Genomic DNA, 23280 nt, shown 5'->3' with positions numbered 1-23280 from the left:
GTTTTGGAATAGTTTTTATTCCATACTTAGGCTTCCTTCTTTTCACTCTGTCATTTAGGTTAGTATTGTAGAGTTACTACAATGTTGTTGATCCATTCACAGTTTTCTCCTTTCACAGCCATTACACTCTGTAACTGTTTTAAAGTCACCATTGGCCTCATAGTGAAGAATCTCTATTTAATCTGTTTTCAATTCAGGCTGTAAGACAAGATGTGGATAAAGTCCACCGGCTGTGAATACTTTCTGAATGCGATTTGTATTTAGTTGGTTGCTGCCTGGTTTATTTTGATATAATGGAAATTAAGAAAGTACAAACATTTTAATTAAACACTTGGTGTCAACATAATGCAAAATAAAATAATACATTTTTAACCCTGTCTCTGTGTAATCGTATCTGTGGACACTGTCATCGTATTAACTCTACACTGTCATTCTCATCATATTAACATTCAACTCCATCTTCACTGACATTCTTATGACAAAATACTTCACTTTAATTCCCCTTCTTTGAATTATACACTGAGTATACCAAGCACTAGGAACACCTTCCTAATATTGAGTTCCACCCTTCCCTTTGCCCTCAGAACAGCCTCGATTTGTCGGGGCGTGGACTCTATAAAGTGTCGGAAGAGTGTCCCACAGGGATGCTGGCATGTTAACTCCGATGCTTCCGACAGTTGTGTCAAGTTGGCTGATGTCCTTTGGGTGGTGCAGTTCTTGACACAAACCGGTGCGCCTGGCACCTACTACCATACCCTGTTCAAAGGCACTTAAGTCTGTCTTGCCTATTCACCCTCTGAATGGTACACATACACAAGCAATGTCTCATTTGTCTCAATACTTAAAAATCCTTCTATAACCTGTCTCCTCCCCTTCATCTACATGGATTGAAGTGGATTTAATAACAAGTTGCATCAATAAGGGATCATAGCATTCAGCTGGAAAGAGCAGCTGTTGTGTTTTAATGTTTTGTATACTAAGTGTAGTCTCAACTTCACAGATGTAATGTTTTATAAATCCCAACCACTAACAAAAACAAGTGGAGTGTCTCCTTCCAGCTGCTGTAGATGTGTAGCACATAGCACTCCTCAGCCTGAAGTATCCTCAGCCAATAGCTAGCTTTCTGCATGGCGCTGACTGGTAAGACACCTGAGGACCAACCTGGTCTCAGATCATTGTGGATTATCCTGTACGTAAATCCGAGACACTCCATGTTTTATGATATTGTTGTGTTGCATTTCCTTCTATAGTTAGAGGACTCCTGATATCTCCAGGAGTGATACATTTATTTTTTTGCATTTATCTGTGGTCTAGTACTGTCTTTTTGCTAGCTAGGGCCATCTACTTGAAGTGCTGACTGTCTTCCCTATAGCCTAGTTGGTGTGTGAACTGCTGACTGTCTTCCCTGTAGCCTAGTTGGTGTGTGAACTGCTGACTGCTCATAACTTGCAGATGATTGTTGACACATCAACCAGGATCAAGGGACAGGGTAATTTGTGACTTGTTTTGGTAATCAGTAGCTGTATTGGAGAGGGAATGGTTTCTCCTCTCCTAGACAATCACAAATTAGTACAGAGAGGTGTACTTCAGTCTCCCCTGGTTTCTGAGCGGCAAGTTTAAGCGGTGGTCATGTCAGTGGTCTCGTTGGCAAAACTAAGACCGTTGCCGAAACGGTTTCTCAACTATGTGTGTGTGTTTTCTATACCTGAACTGCCGATCTGCGGTTAAGAACTTTGAGTTAATTTCAGGCTATGCTGAAATTAAGGAGGACATTTCATTCCCTCTCTACCTTCTCTTCCTCTGTATCTGCTGTTCAACATCACGTCATCAGAGTGCACAGCTGAACATTGTATGCTGGAAAACACTCGGTTTGTTATGTTTGATTGAATTAAATACGAATACAGAACGAATACAGGGTTCCGCAAAAACACGGTTAGCTTTTGACAGCTAAGACCGCTATTTCTTGTCCTGGAATCCTGCTTGACAGGGAATCCCGCAATCCTGCTTGACAGGGAATCCCGCAATCCTGCTTGACAGAGAATCCCGCAATCCTGCTTGACAGGGAATCCCGCAATCCTGCTTGACAGAGACGCTAAGCTGTTAGGCATCAAACTAACGAAGTTGGTACCAGATGAGTTTTCCAATGGAGCCCTCTTTGTCTGGAGAAATAAAAGAATGGTTCCTGCGCTGTAGGAGCTGTATCTACTACGCTTTGTTTCAGGACAAACTGGATCACTCAAGAGTTCCAATGCAGCAATTGTTTACTTGCCGAGGATTATAGGCTCAAGGTGTCTTCCTTGATCAAGCAGGTAGCCAGCCAACGTAAGAAACTGGGGAAAACGCAGAGTGGAATGTTGACCTTTTCTACGCTGGTGGATGGATGGCGTTCGCGCTTGTTGGATGCATCTCCGGCTTGTCGTTTGTCGTTATCAGACTGGTCGGTGTTGCCCGGGGCTCCCCCATCTGATAGCGTAGTTGAAGGAAGAGTAGCAAGACAATCAAAGATGGTCACGAGCCGTGGAAGCCGAAGACAACGACCTACCGCAAAGCTCCCAACAAGAGTCCTGGAGAGGATACAAACAACGAATAGTTCTGCTGTCCTGGAGCCTGATCTTCCTGTATCTTCGTCGCTGGGGGTGCCTGTGTCTGCGACCGCAGTGCCTACTACTTCCAACTCGACAACCTTCCACCCCTGCTCTGAATCGAGCAGGGCTTACCCATCTGTCAGAGGCCTACCACAGGCGCCGCGAGCTATGGGCTCAAGCTATCCTGCCTCTCACCCGTCCATAAAGGGTTCTCCGAATCCTGAGAAACGTGGGAGTGGGCGGATTTCCTCGTCCTTCTCGCCAGCCGTGATTCTGGACAGCTCCATGGTAAGAAATGTGACCGTTCCTGGTGCAAAAACAATGTCTTTTCCCAGAGCTCGAGTAAATGACATCACTACACTGCTCCTGAATGTACAACGTCAGGACATCAATTCTATCCTAGTCCATGTGGGTCTTAATGACATTATGAAGGGCAGTTTGGAAAAGTTGAAACTGGATTTTAAAGAGCTTATTGACTCCATGCTAGACACTAATAAAGACCCATTATATCTGTCCCTGATCCATCTCTGAATCGTGGCATTGAACGCTTTAGCAGGATTCTTTCTCCTCACAACTGGCTATGTGATTATTGCAGCTCAATGGGTGTAACTTTTGTTGACAATTTCAATACTGTTTGGGAAAAAAACACGTTTTATAAGGAGGATGGGAACCACCCAAATCATTTGGGTTCCTGGATCCTTTCACAGCATTATAAGGCTGCGTTGAGACAGTGACTTATCAATGACCCAAGGCCAGCTCACTTAATCCCTACCATTGTGTCACTGAGTCATCATAATGCTTCAGCAAATGTACATTATCCCAGGGGTGTTGGTACACACAATGTAAGTAACCTAATTTATGTCCCTCTAACTGCCCTGAATGCCTCTGCTGATCCTACAGCTATTCTATGCAATAATAATGTCTATGAACTAGATTTATACTGTTAGCTCTAAGCTGGTGTGCCCTGGGAAGACAAGTGCTCAAAATAGCCCACGTTAACATATGTAGCTTAAGAAACTAGGTTCATGAAATCAATAATTTGCTAGTAAAACATGACATTCATATTCTGACAACAGCATCTCCCTCAACGTGATCAAGACAAAGGAGATGATTGTGGACTACAGGAAAGAGGGCCGAGCATGCCCCCATTCTCATCGACGGGGCTGCAGCGGGGCAGGTTGAGAGCTTCAAGTTCCTTGGTGTCCACATCACTAACATGGTCCAAGCACACCAAGACAGTCGTAAAGAGGGCACGACAAAACCTATTCCCCCTCATGAGACTGAAAAGATTTGGCTGTGAGATGTGTCCTCAGATCCTCTAAAGGTTCCACAGCTGCACCATCTGCACTGATCACTACAACTGCTCGGCCTCCGACCACAAGGCACTTCAGAGGGTAGTGTGAACGGCTCAGTACATCACCGGGGCCAAGCTTCCTGCCATCCAGGACCTCTATACCAGGCGGTGTCAGAGTAAGGCCCAAAAAATTGTCAAAGACTCCAGCCACCTTAATCATAGACTGTTCTCTCTGCTACCGCACGGCAAGTGGTACCGGAGCGCCAAGTCTAGGTCCAAGAGGCTTCTAAACAGCTTCTACCCCCAAGCCATAAGACTCCTGAACATCTAATCAAATGGCTAAACAGACTATTTGCATTGCCCCCCTCCTCTTCCACGCTGCTGCTACTTTCTGTTTTTATCTACGCATAGTCACTTTAATAACTCTACTTAAATGTACATGTTACCTCAATTACCTCGACACCGGTGCCCCCGGACATTGACTCTGTACCGGTACCCCCTGTATATAGCCTCCACATTGACTCTGTACCGGTACCCCCTGTATATAGCCTCCACATTGACTCTGTACCGGTACCCCCTGTATATAGCCTCCACATTGACTCTGTAGCCTCACATTGACTCTGTATATCCACCTCTGTGTAACCCCTGTATATAGCCTCCACATTGACTCTGTACTGGTACCCCCTGTATATAGTCTCCACATTGACTCTGTACTGGTACCCCCTGTATATAGTCTCCACATTGACTCTGTACTGGTACCCCCTGTAGCCTATACTCTGCCTCAACACTGACTCTGTACCCCCTGGTGACTCCCTTGTATATAGCCTCCACATTGACTCTGTACTGGTACCCCCTGTATATATAGCCTCCACATTGACTCTGTACCATTGACTCTGTACCCCCTGTATATAGCCTCCACATTGACTCTGTACCGTAACACCCTGTATATAGCCTCCACACTCTGACTCTGTACCATTGATACCGGTACCCCCTGTATATAGTCTACCCCCACACTGACTCTGTACCGTAATACCCTGTATATAGCCTCCACATTGACTCTGTACCAATACCCCCTGAATATAGCCTCCACATTGACTCTGTACCATTGACTCTGTACCCCCTGTATATAGCCTCCACATTGACTCTGTACCCCTGTATATAGGTAATACCCTGTATATAGCCTCCACATTGACTCTGTACCCTGGTACCCCCTGTATATAGCCTCCACATTGACTTGACTCTGTGACTCTGTACCAATACCCCCTGTATATAGCCTCCACATTGACTCTGTACCGGTACCCCCTGTAAGCCTCCCCCTGTATATAGCCTCCACATTGACTTGACTCTGTAGCCTCCACATTGACTCTGTAACCCCCTGTATATAGCCTCCACATTGACTCTGTACCGGTACCCCCTGTATATAGCCTCCACATTGACTCTGTACCGGTACCCCCTGTATATAGCCTCCACATTGACTCTGTACCGGTAACCCCTGTATATAGCCTCCACATTGACTCTGTACCGGTACCCCCTGTATATAGCCTCCACATTGACTCTGTACTGGTACCCCCTGTATATAGCCTCCACATTGACTCTGTACTGGTACCCCGCTGTGTATGTGACTAATGAGATTTTATTTTATTTGATATCTCTGTAACTCACTTAGATAATATATTTGATGTTACAGAGAACACAGGAGGTGGATTTTATTTTTATTTGCCTAATATATCTCTGTAACTCACTTAGATAATATATTTTGATACAGTGTTACAGTTATAAACACAGAAAACACAGGAATGCCAAAGGTGGAGGTGTTGCTGTTTATATTCAGAACCACATTCCTGTAGAGCTTAGAGACGATCTCATGTTAAATACTGTTGAAGTAATATGGCTACAGGTTCATCTGCCTCACCTAAAGCCCATTCTGGTGGGAAGCTGCTATAGACCACCAAGTGCTAACAGTCAGTATCTGGATAACATGTGTGAAATGCTTGATAATGTATGTGATGTCAATAGAGAGGTATATTTTCTGGGTGATTTAAATATTGACTGGTTTTCATCATCACTCAGGAAAAAGCTTCAACCAGTGCCTGCAACCTGGTTCAGGTTATCAGTCAACCTACCAGGGTAGTTACAAACAGCACAGGAATGACATCATCAACATGTATTGATCACATCTTGACTAATTCTGCAGATATTTGCATCGGATGTAGTGATCACAACATAGTAGCCATATCTAGGAAAGGCTGGGCCTAATATAGTGTATAAGAGGTCAGGCTGGAACTAATATAGTGTATAAGAGGTCAGGCTGGGCCTAATATAGTGTATAAGAGGTCAGGCTGGGCCTAATATAGTGTATAAGAGGTCAGGCTGGGCCTAATATAGTGTATATGAGGTCAGGCTGGGCCTAATATAGTGTATATGAGGTCAGGCTGGGCCTAATATAGTGTATAAGAGGTCAGGCTGGGCCTAATATAGTGTATAAGAGGTCAGGCTGGACCTAATATAGTGTATAAGAGGTCAGGCTGGACCTAATATAGTGTATAAGAGGTCAGGCTGGGCCTAATATAGTGTATAAGAGGTCAGGCTGGGCCTAATATAGTGTATAAGAGGTCAGGCTGGGCCTAATGTAGTGTATAAGAGGTCAGGCTGGGCCTAATGTAGTGTATAAGAGGTCAGGCTGGGCCTAATGTAGTGTATAAGAGGTCAGGCTGGGCCTAATGTAGTGTATAAGAGGTCAGGCTGGGCCTAATGTAGTGTATAAGAGGTCAGGCTGGGCCTAATGTAGTGTATAAGAGGTCAGGCTGGGCCTAATGTAGTGTATAAGAGGTCAGGCTGGGCCTAATGTAGTGTATAAGAGGTCAGGCTGGGCCTCCTGCAGCGATGGGGGCTGGGATTAAAAATAAATAAAAGTGACAAAACACACATCATAGAGGTCAGGCTGGGCCTACATATAGTGTATAAGAGGTCAGGCACAACACTAATATAGTGTATAAGAGGTCAGGCTGGGCCTAATATAGTGTATAAGAGGTCAGGCTGGGCCTAATATAGTGTATAAGAGGTCAAAAGGCAAAAGGCCTCCTGCAGCGATGGGGGCTGGGATTAAAAATAAATAAAAATAGGACAAAACACACATCACTACATAGAGAGACACCACAACACTACATAAAGAGACACCACAACACTACATAAAGAGAGACCACACTACATAAGGAGAGAGACACTACAACACTACATAAAGAGAGACCACAACACTACATAAAGAGAGACCACAACACTACATAAAGAGAGACCACAACACTACATAAAGAGAGACCACAACACTACATAAAGAGAGACCACAACACTACATAAAGAGAGACCACAACACTACATAAAGAGAGACACCACAACACTACATAAAGAGACACCACAACACTACATAAAGAGAGACCACACTACATAGAGACACCACAACACTACATAAAGAGAGACCACACTACATAGAGACACCACAACACTACATAAAGAGAGACCACACTACATAAAGAGAGACAACACAACACTACATAAAGAGAGACACCACAACACTACATAAAGAGAGACAACACTACATAAAGAGAGACAACACAACACTACATAAAGAGAGACAACACTACATAAAGAGAGACAACACAACACTACATAAAGAGAGACAACACAACACTACATAAAGAGAGACCACAACACTACATAAAGAGAGACCACAACACTACATAAAGAGAGACCACAACACTACATAAAAGAGACACCACAACACTACATAAAGAGAGACACCACAACACTACATAAAGAGAGACAACACTACAACACAACATACAAAGAGAGACCACAACACTACATAAAGAGAGACACCACAACACTACATAAAGAGAGACACCACAACACTACATAAAGAGAGACCACAACACTACAAAGAGAGACAACACTACAACACTACATAAAGAGAGACCACAACACTACATAAAGAGACCACAACACACAGAGACCACAACACTACATAAAGAGAGACACCACAACACTACATAAAGAGAGACCACACATACAAGAGAGACACCACAACACTACATAAAGAGACACCACAACACTACATAAAGAGAGACCACAACACTACATAAAGAGAGACCACAACACTACATAAAAGAGACACCACAACACTACATAAAGAGAGACCACATCACTACATAAAGAGAGACCACACACTACAAGAGAGACACCACAACACTACATAAAGAGACACCACAACACTACATAAAGAGAGACCACACTACATAAAGAGAGACACCACAACACTACATAAAGAGAGACCACACAACATAAAGAGAGACCACAACACTACATAAAGAGAGACCACAACACTACATAAAGAGAGACACCACAACACTACATAAAGAGAGACCACAACACTACATAAAGAGACACCACAACACTACATAAAGAGACACCACAACACTACATAAAGAGAGACAACACAACACTACATAAAGACACTACAACACTACATAAAGACACTACAACACTACATAAAGAGAGACACTACATAAAGAGAGACAACTCAACACTACATAAAGAGAGACAACTCAACACTACATAAAGAGAGACACTACAACACTACATAAAGAGACACACCACTACATAAAGAGACACTACATAAAGAGAGACACCACACCACTACATAAAGAGAGACACCACTACATAAAGAGAGACACCACAACACTACATAAAGAGAGACACCACAACACTACATAAAGAGAGACACCACAACACTACATAAAGAGAGACCACAACACTACATAAAGAGAGACACCACAACACTACATAAAGAGAGACACCACAACACTACATAAAGAGAGACCACAACACTACATAAAGAGAGACCTAAGACAACAACATAGCAAGGCAGCAACACATGAAAACACAGCATGGTAGCAACACAACATGACAACAACATGGTAGCAACACAACATGACAACAACATGGTAGCAACACAACATGGCAGCAGAACAACATGGTACAAACATTATTGGGCACAGACAACAGCACAAAGGGCAAGAAGGTAGAGACAACAATACATCACACAAAGCAGCCACAACTGTCAGTAAGCGTGTCCATGATTGAGTCTTTGAATGAAGAAACGTAGATTAAATCGTCCAGTTTGAGTGTTTGTTGCAGCTCGTTCCAGTCGCTAGCTGCAGCGAACTGAAAAGAGGTGCGACTCAGGGATGTGTGTGCTTTGTGGACCTTTAACAGAATGTGACTGGCAGAACGGGTGTTTTATGTGGAGGATGAGGCCTGTAGTAGATATCTCAGAGAGGGGGGAGTGAGGCCTAAGAGGGATTTATAAATAAGCATCAACCTGTGGGTCTTTTGCGACGGGTATACAGAGATGACCAGTTCACAGAGGAGTATAGAGTGCAGTGATGTGTCTTATAATGAGCATTGGGGGCAAATCTGATGGCCGAATGAGAGCACCCTTACCTGCCGATCTATAAATTACTCCTCCGTAATCTAGCATGGGTAGGATGGTCATCTGAATCAGGGTTAGTTTGGCAGCTGGGGTGAAAGAGGAGCGATTACGATAGAGGAAACCATGTCTAGATTTAACCTTAGCCTGTAGCTTTGATATGTGCTGAGAGAAGGACAGTGCACCATCTAGCCATACTCCCAAGTACTTGTATGAGGTGACTACCTCAAGCTCTAAACCCTCAGAGGTAGTAATCACACCTGTGGGGAGAGGGGCATTCTTCTTACCAAACCACATGACCTTTGTTTTGGAGGTGTTCAGAACAAGGTTAAGGGTAGAGAAAGCTTGTTGGACACTAAGAAAGATTTGTTGTAGAACGTTTAACACAAAATCCGGGCAGGGGCCAGCTGAGTATAAGACTGTATCATCTGTATATAAATGGATGAGAGAGCTTCCTACTGCCTGAGATATGTTGTTGATGTAAATTGAGAAGAGTGTGGGGCCTAGGATCAAGCCTTGGGGTACTCCCTTGGTGAGAGGCAGTGGCTGAGACAGCAGATGTTCTGACTTTATAAACTGCACTCCTTGAGAGAGGTAGTTAGCAAACCAGACCAAAGGCATCAAGAAAGCCAGTCAGTTGATTTTTGACAAGTTTTTCCAACACTTTTGATAAACAGAGCAAAATAGAACCATTCCTATAACAGTTACAATCAGCTTGATCTCCCCGTTTAAATCCCCATGGATGCCTTCCAAGCAATGGGAACCTCCCCAGAGAGGAGACAGGTTAAAAAGGTTAGAGATAGGCTTGGCGATGATGGGCGCAGCAAGAAGAAAGGGTCTAAACCATCTGACCCAGATAATGGGGTCAAGTTTAAGGAGCTACCCTTAGCACCTCGGACTCAGTGACCGCGTGCAGGGAGACATTTTGTAGCGGGGAAATAGAGGGAGGAGCATCGGGGATAATAGACATAAGAAGGGGTGGGAGATGAGGAAATGTTGGACATGGGAAGCTGTGAGGAGGAGAGTTTATTCTCCAGGTCGTTAACCATTTTCCAGAACTACTTGGGGTTAGACCCACAGAGACAGAAATGCTCCTTAAAGTAACTAACCTTGGCCTTCCAGATAGTCTTATTTCTAATTTGCCTGAACGAGAGCCAGTAAGCCTGAATATGCGTGTGCAGAGTGATTTGCCAAGAACTGGAGTAACTCTATCAGATCATGGGCGAACCAGGGGCTGAACCTGTTTTATATTCTTATTTTCTTCATGGGCACGTATTTGTTGACGATATCACTGAAAATATCAAAAAAGACGGTCCAAGCGTCTTCAACATAGGGGATCAAGCTGATTCTATACCATTTTACAGGGGCCAGTTCATGAAGGAAGCCTTGCTCATTAAAGTTTTTTTAGCAAGCTTCTATGACTAATCAGGACAGGTTGTTTCACTGAGCAGCCATTACAAACACAGGCTGTAAAACAGTGATCACTTAGGTCATTACAGAAAACACCAGCCTGATACCGATCAGGATTATTTGTGAGGTTGAGGAGGAGTGAGGAGAGTAGCTTTTTCTGGGTGTTTGGAGTCATACCTTGTGGGATTGGTAATAACCTGAGAAAGATTTAGGGAGTCCCATTGCTTTAGGACTTGGTCAGGTGGTTTAAACATGTCCAAGTTTAGGTCACCAAGCAGGACAAATTCAGACTTAGTGAAAGGGGCCAGTAGAGAGCTTAGGGCAGGTAGGGTACAGGCCGATGCCGATGATGGGTGATAACACCCAGCAACAGTCAACAAAGAGTTATTTGAAAATGTAATGCGTAAAACCAGCAAATCAAATTGTTTGGGGACAGACTTGGTGGAGACAACCGAGCACTGAAGGAGATCCTTGGTAAAGATTGCCACTCCACCACATTTGGTGATCTGTCTGGCTGAAAAATATTATAACCAGACAGGTCAACACCAGTGTTCAAAACATTCTTTCTTAACCACGTCTCAGTAATGACCAACACATCTGGATTGGAGCTGTGAACCCACACTTTCAATAGATTTTAGGTATAAAAAGCTTGTAGTGTTAACGTGCAGAAAACCCAGGCTTTTACAAGCATGATGCCGATATCAGAGCACAAATCAGAATTGGGGCTAGCAACAGTAGATAGGCCAGGGTGTACATGCACATTTCCAGATATAATCAGCAGAAATACAATTAGGGTATGGCAGAGGACAGGGAGAGCTATAACATTTGAATTTGCATTCGATGGCAACAAGATCACATTGTACAGCAATTTCATCACATGAATACAAAGCCGGCGAGAGGTGGTTAGAATAGGATGGGAGGCCAAGAGTCTGTTTCACCAATAGAGAGTCAGAGTATCGAGTGTGGGAACAAACATAATCTGTCCCACGTCGGGTAAACAAGCAAGTTCATAGTTAACAAAGCAACCAGGAGTCATGAGGCAAAAAGCATAAAGATATAATGACTTGGGGATAGCCATTGTTGTAAGTTCAGAGTCATTTGCCCCAACAGTACGTGTGTGCTGGAGGTGAGCGAAAGCTCGGGAGAGAGGGGGGAGTGTGGCGGGGGTATCTGTACCAGTCAGGGGGAGACAGGCCAGTGAACAGATTGCCAGGTGGGATCCAAGCAGCTGTGCAGCAAGCAACAGGAGTAGGAGGTCAGGGTCACACCTACTTGGGAGAAGCATTTTTTTTTTCTCTGGAGGCAGATTCCTTGTGGAAAACCCCAGCTAACTAGCTAACGTAGCTAGCAAGTCTTTGTACACCATCTTTTCCATGTGGAAAAGGAGGTTGTTAGCTAGCTATATCTTTTCAGTTTCGGCGAATGGTCCTTTACGACTTCCTAACAAAGTTGTCCTGTGGCTGTTGTATTTTGGATATTCTGAGGATGATATCTGATGTGATCAAAGAAACAATGTATTGCAACACGGACATGAATAATGGACTTCATATGAAGAACAATTTATTTACTAATCTACTATATCTGCCAGAGCCATACTGATATTGATCAGCTAACAAACAAGAAATAAAGAGCTCAACCTGCTGCCAGTCAAGTCAATGGCAGTGCAGACATAAAGATCTCTACATTTAGCAATCTCATAACTTCAGAAACTAGAAAGATGTGAATGGGATTAAGCTAGCTAGCCAGCTAGCTAAACATACAAAATATGAAATGTAAATGGCTATAGCTAGCTAACAATCTATTGTTTTTACTTTTATTTAACTAGGCAAGTCAGAACAAATTCTTATTTACAATGATAGCCTACCAGGGAACAGTGGGTAAACTGCCTTGTTCAGGGGCAGAACAACAGATTTTTACATTGTCAGCTTGGGGATTTGATCCAGCAACCTTATGGTTAGTAACCCAATGCTCTAACCATTAGGCTATCTGCCAACCCAAATGTGGAGAATATGGCTTGGTAGCTAGGTAATTTAGCCAGTTTGTCCCATTGACTTTAAATTGAATTGCTAATCGATTAGCATGCATCCCACCGTGGGTATTTTTGTTAGTTAAACATGACAAAATTAACACAGTATGCATGTATTAGCGTATCATGATCAAATATTGCAGTGAGGAAACATTTCACTTCAGAACAGGAGTTAATTTTCTTTCACTTCAGCTCAAAAACTTACATGTTTTCCAAAATAGTTTAGAATGGCAGACTAATCATATGACCAATATCTGCGCTCTGATTGGAGGATTAAAAAAATTGTCTGCTAGGTGGCACTGCCAATCAAAACTCCCCCAGATAACAAAACGTTCCTCATTTTAAATGGAACATTTTTACAGCAACCTTCGCTTGCAGAATTACACTGCAATATGGCCTCCAAAAATATTCCGAAAAATGTTTGAAGTTTACAATCATCTTAAAGTAGGCTGGCTTTCTTTTGAAATCTCGTAGATCGATGCATTGCACTTCCGCAGTACCTTACTTAATTGTTAACCTACAGACAAACGAGATACCAGACCCAATCCCTTTGATCTCCACTGAGTTAGGTAAATCTGCTTTAGTTTTTTTACACCTTATTTGTGGAATATAATAATCTCCCAAACTCTCTAAAATGTGATGAGTTGGTGCCTCTAAGGCATTTCTGAATAATGTGTTTGTTTTCTATAATTGTGTTTCGCTTTTTATGTATTGGTGTGTATGTTTTTTACATGCTCATCATTATTAAAAGAGACATTGATCTCAGAATGGCTCCCTGTCAATATAAAGGTTCAATAGAAAAAGTCTCTGGGTAAATACGTTGCATTGTGGGACTAAGGAGTCTTGTTGTCGGCCACCACCTCAGATATATCCTCGGGCCGGACTGACTTGACTGTTGACTCTATGTTGGTGATCCTCTGTTTGATCTTGCTCTGGCTGGACGTGAACTCAGCCATGATCTTGGCCAACTTAGTCTTGATGATTTCGATATTACTCTCCAACCTTTGGATCTTTTCCTCCATGTCCTTAGGGTCGGCGCCCGCGTTAGCGACGTCCTCATCGATCATGTTGTCTTTCATCAGCATAGCCTTTCCCTTTTCTTCCAGAGCCTTCTTGGCGTCGGGGTACTCAGTGAGGGACTCCATGAGATCGTCTTTCGACAGGGCGAAGAGGTCAGAATAACCTATGCTCCTGATGTTGGCCGTTCTCCTGTTGCCAGCCTTGGAACCCTTGATGCCCAGGATACTGATCTCTCCGAAGTACGCTCCATCGCTGAGCACCACGAACTGTGTCACCCCGTCGTCTGCCACCACAGCCAGCTTCCCTTCCTTAATGATGTACATCTCTCTGCCGATGTCTCCCTTCTTACAGATGTAATCTCCTGGGGAGAACACCTGAGGCTGCAGCTTCAGCACCAACTCAATCAGAAGACCAGCCTCACAGTCCTGGAAGATACGCACCTTCTTCAGGGTGTCCAGATGGACGTTGATGGCGATCTCGGCCTTCAGCTTGTCTGGCAGGTTCTTCAGCACCTCCTTCTCATCGCAGGTCTTCTTCTCCGTCCAGAGGTAGTCGAACCACTTGATGACCCTGACCTCCAGATCCTTGGAGACCTTACGGAACTGCATGTATTGCTTGATGGAGTCGATCTTAGCCTGGAATTCCGCACGGGTTTTGTTCATGTTTGAGATCATGGCACCAACGTTACCAACGATGGTGGCGAAAATCAGCACACCGATGAGGAAGTCGACGACCACGAAGAGGTACTCGAAGTCTCTAACTGGTGGCGGGGTTTCTCCGATGGTGGTCAGGGTCAGGGTCGACCAATAGAGACAGTAGATGTACTTCCTGGCAAGGCGGCCGTGCTCAGGATGACTGATGTTTGGGTACACCCAGGTGTCGGACCCGAACCCGATGGTCTTGGAGATGGCGAAGAAGATGCAGGCGTTCCAGTGGATGATGATCAGGATGTAAAGTACCAGGTTACTGATTCGGAAAATGTTGGGGAAGCTGGTTCTGGTTTCAGTGCGGTCGAAGAACTCAAAGAGACGGTTCATCTTTGCGAGTCGGTTCAGTCGGAGCTCGGGGTAGTTTAAACCCACTTTCAGAAACAGCAGGTCTGTGGGTATCATTGAAATCATGTCCCATTTGAACTGTGGCGTTGATTTGTATTTGTCTCTAAGCTTCTTGTCGTCTTTCACAAGCAGTCCCTGTTCCAGAAAACCTGTTGAAATAATTCAAGAGAAATTAGTGATACCAAATAAGGGACAGTTCTACATTTACTGGGGTGGGTGGGGGGGCTAAAATAGGGGAGGGTTGTCTAACTTTACTTTTTGCTTTCGGGAGGGTTGTGCTTTTTTTATTGGGCACAGGGGAGGGTAGTGAAATTTCTCCCTGGTTTAAATTCCCTCTTTTGCAGGTTTTACTATATCGTTTCTTCCATCCTAGCCAAATTGTCTCATCTGCTTGCATGTGCACCTCCCCTATAATCAAGGTGTTTGTGCTTTTTCTGCACTCTAACTCGTACTATATACCACAGGTCAATATAGTCTACCAATCTAACTGTCTATCCTGCCTTCTATCCACCATCCATAGTGACAATAGTGGTAGGTGGATCGTTTGTACAGATCTGCAATAGGTGAACTAGCAATCATACCACACATAAAAGCATTCAAAGCTGCATCAATTTTCAATATGAATCCACAAGAACCAATAGGAATAGCTGATAGGCAGAGGAGAAGCCAGGTGCATCATTGCGTATGAAAGAACAGTGAAGACAATAGGACACGCTGTTCAAAAAACTCCCCTATTGATCTTGTTAAGGGACAATACAATGATCCTGCCAAGACTAGCCTACAATACCACAAGGCAATGAATAACTGCATTATTGTTTTCTAATGAGTACAACATTCTACTCTAGGCTGTAAACTGCAGTGAAAATGTCATTTGAATAATGGCGCAAAAGCCCTGTGATTTGAATGTTTCATTCCATTCGGATCAGTAGTGGGTCTACTCTCCACAGTTGATACGGATCAGTAGTGGGTCTACTCTCCACAGTTGATACGGATCAGTAGTGGGTCTACTCTCCACAGTTGATAAGGATCAGTAGTGGGTCTACTCTCTACAGTCTATAAGGATTAGTAGTGGGTCTACTCTCTACAGGCGATAAGGATCAGTAGTGGGTCTACTCTGGACAGTTTATAAGGATCAGTAGTGGGTCTACTCTCTACACTCTATAAGGATCAGTAGTGGGTCTACTCTGGACAGTTGATAAGGATCAGTAGTGGGTCTACTCTGGACAGTTGATAAGGATCAGTAGTGGGTCTACTCTCTACAGTTAATAAGGATCAGTAGTGGGTCTACTCTCTACAGTTTATATGGATCAGTAGTGGGTCTACTATCTACAGTTTATACGGATCAGTAGTGGGTCTACTCTGGACAGTTAATAAGGATCAGTAGTGGGTGTACTCTCCACAGTTTATAAGGATCAGTAGTGGGTCTACTCTCTACAGTTTATATGGATCAGTAGTGGGTCTACTATCTACAGTTTATACGGATCAGTAGTGGGTCTACTCTGGACAGTTTATAAGGATCAGTAGTAGGTCTGCTCTGGACAGTGTATAAGGATCAGTAGTGGGTCTACTCTGGACAGTTTATAAGGATCTGTAGTGGGTCTACTCTCTACAGTTGATAAGGATCAGTAGTGGGTCTACTCTCGACAGTTTATAAGGATCTGTAGTGGGTCTACTCTCTACAGTTTATAAGGATCTGTAGTGGGTCTACTCTCTACAGTTGATAAGGATCAGTAGTGGGTCTACTCTGGACAGTTTATAAGGATCAGTAGTGGGTCTACTCTGGACAGTTTATAAGGATCTGTAGTGGGTCTACTCTCTACAGTTTATAAGGATCAGTAGTGGGTCTACTCTGGACAGTCGAAAAGGATCAGTAGTGGGTCCCACTGCTGGCTTGCTTCTGTAGCCAGGCAGGGTTGGTCCTGGTCAGTCCCTGGATGGGAGACCAGATACTGCTGGAAGTGTTATTGGAGGGCCAGTAGGAGGCACTCTTTCTTCTGGTCCCAAAAAATATCCCAATTCCCCACAGCAGTGATTGGGGACATTGCCCTGCGTAGGCTGTTGTCTTAAAGATCCCATGGCACTTATTGTAAGAGTAGGGGTGTTTACTCTGCTGTCATGGCTAAATTCCTAATCTCATTTATCTCTCCTGTAACTATTACTCTGTCCAGTGTCTGTGTTCTTTTGCCCATCTTAATCTTTTCTTTTTATTGGCCAGTCTGAGATATGGCTTTTTCTTTGCAACTCTGCCTAGAAGGCCAGCATCCCGGAGTCGCCTCTTCACTGTTGACATTGAGACTGGTGTTATGTGGGTACTATTTAATGAAGCTGCCAGTTGAGGACTTGTGAGGTGTCTGTTTCTCAAACCAGACACTCTAATGTACTTGTCATCGTGCTCAGTTGTGCACCGGGGCCTCCCACTCCTCTTTCTATTCTGGTTAGGGCCAGTTTGCGCTGTTCTGTGTAGGGAGTAGTACATAGCGTTGTAAGAGATCTTCAGTTTCTTGGCAACTACTCGCATGGATTAGCCTTAATTTCTTAGAACAAGAATAGACTGACAAGTTTCAGAAGAATGTCCTTTGTTTCTGGTCATTTTGAGCCTGTAATCAAACCCTCAAATGCTGATGCTCCAGATACTCAACTAGTCTATAGAAGGCCCGTTTTATGGATTCTTTAATGAGCTCAACAGTTTTCAACTGTGCTAACATAATTGCAAAAGGGTTTTCTAATGATCAATTAGCCTTTTAAAATTATAAACTTGGATTAGCTAACACAACGTGCCATTGGAACACGGGAGTAATGGCTGTTGTTATTAATGGGCCTCTGTACGCCTATGTAGATATTCCATTAATAAAATCAGCCGTTTCTCGCTACAATAGTAATTTCCAACATTAACAATGTCTACACTGATCAATTTTATGTTATTTTAATGGACAAAGAAATGTGCTTTTCTTTCAAAAACCATTTCAAAGTGACCCCAAACTTTTGGTATTCACATCTAAAAAAATTACCACAAAATTACCACAATCAATTTCAATAGAAAGTTAGTAAAAATAGATAAGATTCTGCAACCATGGAGAGGTTAATACTGGTCTATTTATTGAAAATCACACTGATGAACTCTTTGGTCCTATCACAGTTTACCTACTTACAAATGGCGCTAAGCCAGACAAAATTAAACATGCCTATTAATATAATGGACATGAGTTAGGGGGGCTAAAACTATTAAATATTAAAGCTTTAAACCCCTCACTAAAATCTTCACTCATAAATTATACTGAAACCCAAAATGGTTCTCCAGTGGATTAAAAAAGGCTCATCCTTTAAATGGCTTTTTGCCTTCATACAGATTGCATCTTCTAATTTCCGACTAATTGAAAAGGACATTTTGTTTAAAGTATCGCCCTTTCTTAAACAATACAATTTCAGTTTTATCCTCCAGAAAAGATAGAACAAATGTTATGGTTAAACTCAAATATACTGATTAATTAAAAAAAAAACATTATTTATGTATTATTATTATTTTTTAATTGTATTATATTTATTTAGTGATTTTTTTTCCTTTTTTTATTTCACCTTTATTTAACCAGGTAGGCTAGTTGAGAACACCTTTATTTAACCAGGTAGGCAAGTTGAGAACACCTTTATTTAACCAGGTGGCTAGTTGAGAACACCTTTATATAACCAGGTAGGCAAGTTGAGAACACCTTTATTTAACCAGGTGGCTAGTTGAGAACACCTTTATTTAACCAGGTAGGCCAGTTGAGAACACCTTTATTTAACCAGGTAGGCCAGTTGAGAACACCTTTATTTAACCAGGTAGGCAAGTTGAGAACACCTTTATTTAACCAGGTGGCTAGTTGAGAACACCTTTATTTAACCAGGTAGGCCAGTTGAGAACACCTTTATTTAACCAGGTAGGCCAGTTGAGAACACCTTTATTTAACCAGGTAGGCTAGTTGAGAACACCTTTATTTAACCAGGTGGCTAGTTGAGAACACCTTTATTTAACCAGGTAGGCCAGTTGAGAACACCTTTATTTAACCAGGTAGGCCAGTTGAGAACACCTTTATTTAACCAGGTAGGCAAGTTGAGAACACCTTTATTTAACCAGGTGGCTAGTTGAGAACACCTTTATATAACCAGGTAGGCAAGTTGAGAACACCCAGTTGAGAACACCTTTATTTAACCAGGTAGGCCAGTTGAGAACACCTTTATTTAACCAGGTAGGCCAGTTGAGAACACCTTTATTTAACCAGGTAGGCCAGTTGAGAACACCTTTATTTAACCCAGGAACACCTTTATTTAGGCCAGTTGAGAACACCTTTATTTAACCAGGTAGGCCAGTTGAGAACACCTTTATTTAACCAGGTAGGCCAGTTGAGAACACCTTTATTTAACCAGGTAGGCCAGTTGAGAACACCTTTATTTAACCAGGTAGGCTAGTTGAGAACACCTTTATTTAACCAGGTAGGCTAGTTGAGAACACCTTTATTTAACCAGGTAGGCTAGTTGAGAACACCTTTATTTAACCAGGTAGGCCAGTTGAGAACACCTTTATTTAACCAGGTAGGCTAGTTGAGAACACCTTTATTTAACCAGGTAGGCCAGTTGAGAACACCTTTATTTAACCAGGTAGGCCAGTTGAGAACACCTTTATTTAACCAGGTAGGCCAGTTGAGAACACCTTTATTTAACCAGGTAGGCCAGTTGAGAACACCTTTATTTAACCAGGTAGGTAGTTGAGAACACCTTTATTTAACCAGGTGGCCAGTTGAGAACACCTTTATTTAACCAGGTAGGCCAGTTGAGAACACCTTTATTTAACCAGGTAGGCCAGTTGAGAACACCTTTATTTAACCAGGTAGGCCAGTTGAGAACACCTTTATTTAACCAGGTAGGCCAGTTGAGAACACCTTTATTTAACCAGGTAGGCCAGTTGAGAACACCTTTATTTAACCAGGTAGGCCAGTTGAGAACACCTTTATTTAACCAGGTAGGCCAGTTGAGAACACCTTTATTTAACCAGGTAGGCCAGTTGAGAACACTTTATTTAACCAGGTAGGCCAGTTGAGAACACCTTTATTTAACCAGGTAGGCCAGTTGAGAACACCTTTATTTAACCAGGTAGGCCAGTTGAGAACACCTTTATTTAACCAGGTAGGCCAGTTGAGAACACCTTTATTTAACCAGGTAGGAACACCTTTATTTAACCCAGTTGAGAACACCTTTATTTAACCAGGTAGGCCAGTTGAGAACACCTTTATTTAACCAGGTGGCCAGTTGAGAACACCTTTATTTAACCAGGTAGGCCAGTTGAGAACACCTTTATTTAACCAGGTAGGCCTAGTTGAGAACACCTTTATTTAACCAGGTAGGCCAGTTGAGAACACCTTTATTTAACCAGGTAGGCCAGTTGAGAACACCTTTATTTAACCAGGTAGGCCAGAACACCTTTATTTAACCAGGTAGGCCAGTTGAGAACACCTTTATTTAACCAGGTAGGCCAGTTGAGAACACCTTTATTTAACCAGGTAGGCCAGTTGAGAACACCTTTATTTAACCAGGTAGGCCAGTTGAGAACACCTTTATTTAAACCAGGAACACCTTTATTTAACCAGGCCAGTTGAGAACACCTTTATTTAACCAGGTAGGCCAGTTGAGAACACCTTTATTTAACCAGGTAGGCCAGTTGAGAACACCTTTATTTAACCAGGTAGGCCAGTTGAGAACACCTTTATTTAACCAGGTAGGCCAGTTGAGAACTCCTTTATTTAACCAGGTAGGCCAGTTGAGAACACCTTTATTTAACCAGGTAGGCCAGTTGAGAACACCTTTATTTAACCAGGTAGGCCAGTTGAGAACACCTTTATTTAACCAGGTAGGCCAGTTGAGAACACCTTTATTTAACCAGGTAGGCCAGTTGAGAACAAGTTCTCATTTACAACTGTGACCTGGCCAAGATAAAGCAAAGTAGTGTGACAAAAACAACAACACAGAGTTCCACATAAACAAACGTACAGTCAATAACACAATAGAAAAATATATGTACAGTGTGTGCAAATGTAGAAGAGTAGGGAGGTAAGGCAATAAATAGGCCATAGAGGCAAAATTATTACAATTTAGCATTAACACTGGAGTGATAGATGTGCAGATGATGAAGTAGAGATACTGGGGTGCAAAAGAGCAAGAGGACAAAATGGGGATGAGGTAGTTGGGTGTGCCATTTACAGATTGGCTGTGTACTGGCTGCTCTGACAGCTGATGCTTAAAGTTCGAGAGGGAGATATAAAGACTCCAGCTTCAGTGATTTTTGCAATCCGATCTAGTCATTGGCAGCAGAGAACTGGAAGGAAAGGCGGCCAAAGAAAGTGTTGGCTTTGGGGATGACTAGTGAAATATACCTGCTGGAGCGCATGCTATGGGTGGGTGTTGCTATGGTGACCAGTGAGCTGAGATAAGGCGGGGCTTTTCCTAAGCAAAGACTTCTCGATGACCTTGAGCCAGTGGGTTTGGCGACGAATATGTAGTGTGGGCCAGCCAACAAAAGCATACAGGTTGCAGTGGTGGGTAGTATATGGGACTTTGGTGACAAAACGGATGGCACTGTGATAGACTACATCCAGTTTGCTGAGTAGAGTGTTTGGAGGTATTTTGCAAACGAAATCAATCGCCAAAATCACGGATCGGTAGGATAGTCAGTTTTACGAGGGTTTTGCTTCCTGCCAACTTTACGGTTTTTACTTTTTAATGACCGCTTTATATTTTTATTTGTTCCCCTCGCTCAACTTTTTTCATTCAACTTTTTCAACCCCGGATGTTTTATCTGGATGTGGTTCGTCAGGACCTCCAACAGCCGAAGCTAAGTAGTAACATTAACATGATGCCTTCTAATTGCAGTCGCTGTACTCATAATATACAGGAGAACGATCGCCTTGTGGCAAGGATAGCAGTGCTACAAGCCCAGCTTCAGACGCAATCGTTAGGCAAGGGTAACTTCAGTGTAGGAAAGGATGAAACAGCATCTGTGCCACCAGTAAGTACAGATAGTAATGTTAGTATAAATCTTCTCGCACGGTCCCCACAGCCGGACAACTTTCTCATGGCTTCTGGAGGGAAATGCTGTAGGAATGCTCAACCGGTTTTCCCCATTAAGCAACGAGTCGGAGTCAGAGGCCGAGCCTTCTCTGGTCTCTACTCCTCCCGTTACGGGAACTGAGACAAGCAGGGCTAACGATGTTAAGGCTAATCTAAAGATGGTGCTGGCTAAAGCTAAAACTGGTGAGTGTAGAGAGTATAGAGATATTGTTATCCACGTCGGCACCAACGATGTTAGGATGAAACAGTCAGAGGTCACCAAGCGCAACATAGCCTCAGTGTGTAAATCAGCTAGAAAGATGTGTCGGCATCGAGTAATTGTCTCTGGCCCCCTCCCAGTTAGCCCCCTGATGAGCTCTACAGCAGAGTCTCACAACTCAATCGCTGGTTGTAAAACTGTTTTCTGCCCCTCCCAAAAGATAGAATTTGTAGATAATTGGCCCTCTTTCTGGGACTCACCCACAAACAGGACCAAGCCTGGCCTGCTGAGGAGTGACAGACTTCATCCTAGCTGGAGGGGTGCTCTCATCTTATCTACCAACATAGACAAGGCTCTAACTCCTCTAGCTCCACAATGAAATAGGGTGCAGGCCAGGCAGCAGGCTGTTAGCCAGCCTGCCAGCTTTGTGGAGTCTGCCACTAGCACAGTCAGTGTAGTCAGCTCAGCTATCCCCATTGAGACAGTGTCTGTGCCTCAATCTAGGTTGGGCAAAACTAAACATGGCAATGTTCGCCTTAGCAATCTCACTGGAATAAAGACCTCCTCCATTCCTGCCATTATTGAAAGAGATTGTGATACCGCACATCTCAAAATAGGGCTACTTAATGTTAGATCCCTCACTACCAAGGCAGTTATAGTCAATAAACTAATCACTGATCATAATCTTGATGTCAAAGTTGGCCAGGTCACAGTTGTAAATGATAACTTGTTCTCAACTGGCCTACCTGGTTAAATAAAGGACAAATATATATATATTAAAAACAATTATGTGATTGGCCTGACTGAAACATATTAAAAACAATTATGTGATTGGCCTGACTGAAACATGGCTCAAGACTGATGAATTTACTATGTTAAATGAGGCTTCATCTCCTGGTTTCACTAGTGACCATATCCCCCGTGCATCCCGCAAAGGAGGTGTTGCTAACATTTTATGATAGCAAATTTCAATTTGCAAAGAAAAAGGACTGCATTTTCATCTTTTGAGCTTCTAGTCATGAAATCTATGCAGCCTACTCAATCACTTTTTATAGCTACTGTTTACAGGCCTCCTGGGCCAATACACAGCATTCCTCAACGAGTTCCCTAAATT

At 43.1% G+C, this 23280-nt stretch overlaps 1 protein-coding gene across 1 annotated transcript in view; it reads right to left on the bottom strand.

Moving 5' to 3' along the window:
- Nucleotides 1-12691: 12691 nt before the first annotated feature.
- The window catches only part of LOC112251669 (cyclic nucleotide-gated cation channel alpha-3-like), a 29505-nt gene continuing 18916 nt past the window's right edge, over nt 12692-23280 (bottom strand). Inside the window, exon 7 of the mRNA XM_024422630.2 lies at nt 12692-15021. Within this exon, the coding sequence (XP_024278398.2) occupies nt 13631-15021 (1391 nt within the window). The 3' untranslated portion in view covers nt 12692-13630. The remainder of the gene's footprint in view (nt 15022-23280) is intronic.

The sequence above is a fragment of the Oncorhynchus tshawytscha genome, linkage group LG05 (assembly GCF_018296145.1).
Source record: "Oncorhynchus tshawytscha isolate Ot180627B linkage group LG05, Otsh_v2.0, whole genome shotgun sequence".
NCBI classification, from domain to species: domain Eukaryota; kingdom Metazoa; phylum Chordata; class Actinopteri; order Salmoniformes; family Salmonidae; genus Oncorhynchus; species Oncorhynchus tshawytscha.
The sequence above is the reverse complement of the archived record's forward strand: the minus strand, read 5'-3'. Positions and strand labels throughout refer to the sequence as shown.